This window comes from Cricetulus griseus, chromosome 6 (assembly GCF_003668045.3).
Source record: "Cricetulus griseus strain 17A/GY chromosome 6, alternate assembly CriGri-PICRH-1.0, whole genome shotgun sequence".
Taxonomy (NCBI): Eukaryota; Metazoa; Chordata; class Mammalia; order Rodentia; family Cricetidae; genus Cricetulus; species Cricetulus griseus.
In genome coordinates, this window is record NC_048599.1 from 18,866,885 (window position 1) to 18,875,399 (window position 8,515).

The 8,515-nt window shown below is 43.8% G+C and overlaps 1 protein-coding gene across 1 annotated transcript in view; it reads right to left on the reverse strand.

Annotated features, from left to right (window-relative positions):
• Top1 (DNA topoisomerase I) overlaps positions 1 to 6,474 on the reverse strand; it is an 84,772-nt gene extending 78,298 nt beyond the window's left edge. The window contains 2 exon segments of the mRNA NM_001244034.1: positions 5,994 to 6,018; positions 6,329 to 6,474. Of these exon segments, the coding sequence (NP_001230963.1) occupies positions 5,994 to 6,018; positions 6,329 to 6,361 (58 nt within the window). The 5' untranslated portion in view covers positions 6,362 to 6,474.
• Between the last annotated feature and the right edge of the window lie 2,041 nt (positions 6,475 to 8,515).

The following is an 8,515-nucleotide window of genomic DNA, read 5'->3' on the forward strand; positions in this document are numbered from 1 at the left end:
GTTTTTTGTTTTGTTTTTTTCAAACAGGCTTTCTCTGTGTAGCCCTGGCTGTCCTGGAACTTGATCTATAGACCAGACTGGCTTCCATCTCTGAGATCTGCATCTCCCTCCTGAGTGCTGGGATTAAAGATGTGTGCCACCACAACCTAGCTAAATTAAGGGGTCTCAAGCAATTGATCTAAACTTGCCAGATCAGTCTTCTGCCAAACAACATGTCTATAAAAGTTTATAAATGGGCATTCACAAATGATGACAAGGTTAAAAAATGAATTTTTATTAAGTCTCAAAAAGATGTATTAAGTCTACTGTAATATGAGTGTGGTGGAACACTCATGAGACAGCAGGATCTTAGTTCAAGTCCAGTCTGGACTAAACATTGAGTAAGGCTCGGTCTCAAAACAAAACACCTCAACATCTAAACCCAAGAACTAGGTAGGTAGTGCAAATAGAAATATAAAGAATACTGGGACCAAGGTTTGGCTACTTCTTGCTCTTAAAATACAGGAAATCTCTAATTGGGTTTGGTGGTGCACACCTTTAATCTCAGTGCTTGGGAAGCAGAGGCAGGTGGAGGCCAGCCAGATCTACTCAGTGAGTTCCAAAGCAACCAGGGCTATGTAGAAAGACAGTTTCAAAACCGACAGACAGACAGACAGACAGACAGACAGACAGACCAACTGACAGACCTGGGGCCTGTGAGATGGCTCAACAAGTAAAGGACTATGCAGTCAAGCCTGACAACCTGAGCCCACATGGTGGAGGAGAACTGACTCTGGCAAGTGTTTTCTGACTGGATAGCACATTTGAATGTGAGATATGTACGTGTACACACACACACACACACACACACACACACACACACACACACACACACACACACACACACACACACACACCACACCACCAAAGCAAATAATAAGTATTACAAAAAACATGGAAAAACTAGGAAGTTGTTAGAATTCCAAAGTGTCTCTTAAGTTTGTTCTATCTCTATAACAAAGACAGGTAACACTGTCTGCTTTAACATTCCTTGTATTTGTCTAGATGAATTTAAAACAGGAAGGGGTGCATAACAACAGAATAAAATAAAATGGGGATTAGTATTCTGGTAAAGATGCAGATAAAAATATGTGTTTTAGAAAGTCTGGAGGATAGTACATAGAGGAGAAGATGGTAGGAAAATGAATGTAACTAAAAACAACAAATTAAAGACGAGTCCCTACTAAAAAGAAATAAAGTTGCCTCTTTACCAAAATTTTAAGACAATTAACACACATTTTGATATGAGCAGTCTAAGTCAATGGTATTATAATCTGTATGTATCCTAGAAGAATTACTTGAAAACATGTATTTAGGATATTTCTTAAACATATACAACAGATGCCATATTAAACAATACCCACTTACCATTTCAGAAAACTATGAGGCTACCAAATTACTCTATATGAGTTTCTGTGCCTGCCCCCGCCTTTTTTGTGTTGTCCTATCACTTGGTTTGTAGACAAGTCTGTCAAAGAGATCACCTGCCTCTGCCTCCTGAGTGCTAGGAATAAGGATGTGTACCACCACAGCCCAGCACATGGGTTTCTGCTTTAAATATTGTCTTTCCTAATCAAGCCTTGGCCCCTGTGCTGCCCTCCACCCTTCTTCATTCCCTTCTAAAGTGTCCTGGCTCACACTATCAGCATTGCACACTGCCAGCACTTAGATAGCCAAGAAGAGTTGAGTTTGAAAAAAAGCTAATTCTTCCAAACAGATGGCTTCAGTTTTGGAGTACCTATTTCAGCTATTGGGCTGAAGCCACAGAAACAGAAAGGTGCTTTTCAACCTGTATGAATAATACAATTTCAGTATAATGTGGTCTCCAAAAATGACATGCATTCAGAGAGAACCACAAAATGATTTCCCATACCACAATCAACAGAAGACCACTGTTGCTGTAACTAATATATAATTTTTCTAACATATTTACAGATTGAAAAAAAGCAGACATTTTTTTAAACTTTCCCATGATACACACACTAAAAACAAAAAAACTTACAGCCTAATTTTGGCATATTAGCCTTAAAACAGATTAACTTATAAAATAAAAATTCCTGCCACTCTTATAAATAGCTATTACTTCACTATACCCAGAATAAATCAATTACCTTTCAAACTTTCAAAATCTATGATTTTATGCTGGCAGGTAAAAGACTCGACTTTCCCATCACTGATGGGAAATTTATGTAAAATTTAGGGAACAACTTTGGGTTATTTTCCATTTTACACTATCTACTTACTAAAGAAAAGTAGAAGCTAAAGGGTTAGAAATATTACCCATGAGGTTTTTCCTGATTTCTTTAGTAACTCCTGGATTTTCTTGTTTTACCAGAAATACCCAGGCTGAAATTTGTGAGATCTGATATAGTCCAAGATAGTAGCAGCTTACTAATTTCAAAAAAGAGTGTGGCTGCAGTGTAAAAAGAAATACTCCACTGGAGCCTGATACTTAATTAAATGTGTTGAGATTGAGTCTAAAGGTTTCCAGGTTTCATTAGGAAAGACCACCAGTTTTCAGCTTTAAAATATGACAATTTCAGAGCCACATCATGAGCCTTCTCATTGCTTACCCCAACTCATACCCAACAGACAGCAAGCACAAAAGCAGAAATATTAGGACCAAAACCAACTCCCCTCGTCCAAATTAAACCCATTAAGCCTACCTAGAATCAATACATGTTGTCAAATCATAATATGATGGAGTCAAGTATTTTACTTTGATGCAGGGGGAGGAGGGAGCTCTATAACTCCAGTAAGACAGGTAGTAACTTCAAGTCTTTGAAACAGAAAAGGATCACCAGCACCTTAAACTGATGTTATCCAGGATACAGTTAGGCATCCTGTGTAGTACTGTAATAATGACTCAGCCTCACTATGGTTAGTGCTACTGACAAAAGGAATCTTTTTCATTCAGGTGAAAGGGAAATATGAAGTATGGGCTGTGTTCCTGAAACTCCTAGCTCATTGCTAGTATCTTAAATACAAACATACTACAAAAAAACAACAAAAGAAAACACTTTCATAGCAGTTGAGTATGGCCCAGAATGTTCTAAATTTCACACAAAAGGCTGTAATAAATTCGTTTACATCTCAGGGGATTCAGGCAAGCAAAATAAAGGATATGTGGTTTTACTTTGTGAACTTGCAACTAATCTGTATAATGGTTCAGAATCACTTAAAATCATATTTAAGTAAATATCCTCTCACTATAAAGATCAATTAAGAAACCAGAGTATAAAAACTCATTTTTATTTTTTAAATTGTCTTTCATATTTACTTGCTCAATCACTAGTTAACAATGTACTTCTTGATAGAGCAAGCAGTTACTGAAACTACATGTAGACAATACCCACAAAGGTATTCACTACAGAATCAGAACCTTAAGGTCCACAAAAGTGCTTTTCTCTTTAAGATTTTTGTAAGAACTAAGTGGTGTGCCATTGATTCCCGCCCCCTTAACTACTCTATCAAAACAGGAAACTTCATTTCTTCATACCAGAATCATTCCTGTATGGAGGTTAGGTTCATGGCTTCAGAGTATACTCAGCTTCCTTATCAATCAACTGGAGATAACAGTACCTAACTCATAAGGGTCCTTCCAAAGAATAAATCAGATGAGCCAGAAAAAGAGTTGAAGTGCAAGCCCAACAGTTAAGTGCTCAATAAATATTAAACATCAATGTTGGAAAATGTGAATATATCCTAAAAGTTAACAGAGGCAGTTTAAATATACAAAGACAACATACCCAACTCATAATCATGCACATATTCAATAGCTCCTTTCTATTATTTAGATGATTATTATGGAAGTTAAACTTAAGAGGAAAAAGGCTTGTTTGTTTCATCACTAGATACATCACCTATCAAACCCAATTAAAAAGCAAATTACTTTATTATTAAATTCTTACCTTCCTTCAGAGAGCCATTTTTTTGGGGGGGTGGGGGGCTTTTTGAGACTGTATTGTTTGAGGCTGCCCTGGAACTCAGAGATCTGCCTGCCTCTGCCTCCAGTGCTGGGATTAAAGGTATGAGCCACCAACGCCCCGCTCAGAGAGCCACTGCCATACTTGTCACATTCTTTGCCCCCTTTCCAAAGAAGCATATCTATATGCTAGATGGCTTTCTAAATTCAAGATGTCTCATTTTAAAAGCCTGGTAGGATGGACAAATAAACAAAAGAAACAGTCCAACCTCTGACAACTCTCAGCACCCTGCTCAGTCACCTCTGAGAAATTTCCCCACCCCCAGATAAAATTAAGTCCTTTATGCTCCCAAAGCATTTTGGGTACACATATGCTCCAACGCCTACCTTGTAATTAACTAATTATGACTCCCCCAATAGGCTGAGTTGAAAGCAAGACTGAGATGTGGTTATAGGTTCAATTCTAGCACTAAGCACAGTATCTGGCATATATTAGGTGCTCGAGAAAAGCTATGCTTTACTTAGATTCTCTCCTGACTCAGTGTCATCTCTTTTTGGAGGGCCTTCTTAGAAATATAAATGTAAGGCTGCTCTCAGTTGGGCAGGCCAATATGCTTCACCAGAAAACCTACTCAATGGCTTCTCCCACTAAAGTTTCCCAGAACCCAAACTCAATTAAACACAATTATGTACCATCCAAATCAGTGGGAATTTCCAGTATACTACAATAGGATTGCTGAAATGCCCATAAATGTGGGCTTATTACTAGGGTGGTGGGGAGACACCCAAAATCACATTCTTCCCTGAGTAGCTTTAGTGAAAATATTTTAAGAAAAAAAAAAAACAAATGAGTGGAAAGGGTTCAAAAACATGAAAATGTGGAGGAAGATAGTTAACTCTTGATTCCTGAAATATGAAAGCTTTGGAGAAGAATGAACAAGAAGACAGGAGTGGGGACTGGTCACTCTGTTTCAGTAAATAAAATCTTTTTAAAACTCCTATGCCCCATAGAAAAGGCCAGCACACCAGGTCCAGATGAGCATCTCAGCAGCCTTTCCTCAGGACAAGTACACTAAACTGTGTCTCAAAAAGGGAAAGAAACAAAACACTGCCTTGGGAACCCCAGCCACAAAGTTCTAGTCACTAATACTTTTAATTTTTTAAAGAAAATCAATATGCTCAAGTTCAACACTCACACTAGGTGACAGATACCCAGACAACTTGAAAACTTTTTAAAGGGAGATATCTTTGCAAAGAACACAACTTGGGAAAACAATCCTAAAATACAAATTACTCCCCAAAAGGTGGCTTTAGTTTTTTTAAACCATAATTGCTACCATAAACATCTCACCATTTAAAAATTAAAAAGAAAGAAAGAAAGAAAGAAAGAAAGAAAGAAAGGGGAAAAAACACATACACAAAACCCAGCAAACCCAGCAGCTGCCTAAGGGAATCTTTCATTCTGGAAGCAGGAAAAAAAAAAAAAAAAAAGCAAGCAAACAAGAAGCAGAAAGCGAATAACTTCCAAAATAAAGTTCTATTTAGAAAAAAAAGAATTTAGTCTCCAAGCCTTCCCTCTCGGGTGAGGTCGGCGATTTATATAGCTCTGTTCTGCAGAAAGCTCTTTCTGGACGGCTCAAGGAAGGAGCTGAGGGAGGGAGAGAAAGACACAGGCACAGAAAGGAGAGGAGAGAGAAAAAGAAAATGGCGCAGAGACTAAGTCCCGACCGTCGACAAGGCGACTTTCCCGGGAAGAATCCCGGCGGAGGAAAGGCGCCCGAGACCCAGCGACGAGCGACGCGGGGTCTCCGTTGCCCCCTCTGGGGAATGCCGTGATCTGGGGGTGCTGGGACCCCGGGAAAGGGGGTCTAGGGACGGCCCGATGGGAACAATGGGGCCGGTGAGCGAGGAGCCGGGACTTAGTCTCTGGGACGCCATGTCTGTCCTCTGCCCGGCTCCGGCCCGGCGCGGGGGAGGCGGCCGGTGGCGTGTGGGGACACTCGGGGCGGGGCAGGGGGGGCACACTTACCATTCAATCGGAAATCCGCTTCAATCTGAGGAAAGAAAAGGAGGGAAGATTTAACAACCGGCACATGAAGCCCCGGGGCGGCGGGCGAGAGCGCGCGGCCGGGGGCCGGGGGCCGGGCCCACCCGGCGCCCCGGAACCCGGAGCCCCACGAACGGCCTCCCCGGGGCTGCCATCCCCCCCGAGCTCCAACTTGACGGCTCCGCCCGGGGCCCGGCCATCCCAGCGGCTACAGCCGGCCGCCCTTCACCGAGGACTCGGGCCTGTCAATGCGACGCGGCCGGGGCTGGGGCTGAGCCGGGAGGCCGGCGGCGAGGCGGGGGCCCCGCGGGTCGCACCTGAGAGTCGTTGTGGAGATGGTCCCCGCTCATGTCGGCCGGCGGGCGAACGCTACGGGCTCAGAGGCAGCGCGGGGGAGACACGGACGGTCGGGGCGGCCTGAGCAGGCGGACGGAGTTCCCGAGAGGCACGAGCAGACGGCGACGACAGCCACGGGCCCGAGACTCCCCGAGCAGCTGAGGAGGCGACGGCGGCGGCGGCGCTGACAGACTGCCGGGCGGGCAGGCGGGCGGCGAGAACAGACCCCCAGCAGTTGTGTAACAGCCTAAGTTCGCATTTCCCCTCACTGCGCCTGCGCGGCCGCTTTTAAATGGGACGTCAACGACGTCAGAGCTCGTGGAAAGGGGCTGAGGGTTGCGGCGGGTCTCTTCGAGGTCCCAGAGGCAGAGCCGGTTTTTGCCTGTAGGTTCCGCCCCCTCATTTGCATATTGATTTTGGCACGCCCACCCTCCGCCTAGCTGCCGGCTCGCGTTCTCGGAGGCGGTACGCTGGCTCTGGGCATTGCGCAGGCGCAGCGCGGACACTACCTCTGGACCTGGGATACCGGCACAGCCACGTGGTAGGCCTTTAAAGGCCGCGGCGGGACCCAGCTGGGCCAGGCAGGGACCGAGAGTTTGCAGTTTCCGCATCTCTGGAGCCGGAGAAGCTAGATCGTCGCATATCTTGGCTGCCGGGATTTTAGTTCACCACCGTCCCTAGGGCGTATTGCTTGGAGTCTCCTCCCAGCCTTTGTCCAGACCTCAGACTTCTGGATTACTTCACACCCACTTTTTTTATTATTATTATTTTAATTTTTCAGTCAAGTTTAGCTCATACATATAGACCTGTGTCACTAGAGCCCAGCTGTATTCGTTCATTCTACAAATATTTATTGAGCATCCACTGTGAGCCAGGAATTAACGTGGAGGTGAGAGGGACCTCTAGACCAAAGGGAATTGGACTTTCAGGTAAATGGGGTCCAGGTTCTATCCAGGGTTGTACCCCGAGCATGCTACTGGGAGACAGGTAAGGGGAGCACTGTCATTTAGGGAGCATCGTGCTATAAGGCCTTCCCTGAATCCTCATGACCCTAAGGTGTGGACCACCTACCCCTATCAGGCTGTCTTAGGGATAAGTGACTTACAATCACAAGTAACATCAACACTTGGATACCCCACAAGCACATCCTGGACTCAATACCCAGTACTGCAAAATATAAATAAATTCGGAAATATTCATAAACGGACAGAATGGTAAACACTTGGGGTTAATTCTTGCGAATGCTTCAAAACTCAACCCAAATATCACCTGGAAGTGCCACACACACATATGCCCTTTCCAATAGAAAGGCAGATAGATCACTTACGCCTCTAATAAAGTGTCTCTCCTTTATAACAGATGTCACAACCATTAAGTTACTCGTAGGAGAGCTAGTAACTTCTTGTCTGTCTTCTCTGCACAGTGCAAGGTCAGTGAGAGTGAAGACTTGTCCATCTTGTTCAGCACTTAGTCTCCTGGACTCAGCAACAGGTCCTCTGACAGAAGGGGTCCTACCCAATAAGTGAATGCCAGCAGAGTAATGCAGTGGCTAGGATTAACTTCTAAGTTAACTCAGCCTGATTTTGAATTCTGCTCTCCTTATTAGCTGTGTGACCTTGGACAAGTTGTTTGGCCTCTCTGAGTTTCAGTTTCTTTATCTGGACAATAGTGATAATTGTGTTTAATAGACTATCCCAAACAAAAAGACCTTGTTTGGGGACATGTAGATAATATGTATCATCCAGTCTTTATTGAAACTCAGGTCTGCCTGATTCCAATGTTCTTTCTCTGCTGCCATATGCCAGAGCCAGTTTCTCCTGGCTTAGTGTCTTTCCTCATAGCCTACCCATGTTGAAAGCAATCTTAGGCCAACAGGGAAGACATCTGGCTACCACCTGTTTACTTCAGTTATGCCGAGATAATTCAGCCTTCCAGAAAAATCTTCTTCTGCTTTAGCTTCCAGCCCTTGGTGACTTAGGATAAACTTCATTTGCTTTCCAAGTCTCTCCCAGGAAGACCAGATAGACATGGAGACAGAATACAGACCCCAGAATGATGTATCAAGTGTGGTACACTAAGCACAGTCATGGCTACCTGTCATCTGGTCATAAACTAAATGTCTCTATCTCTGTTTGGCAAGCAATGTCCACATGGCCACTCTGTGTCTC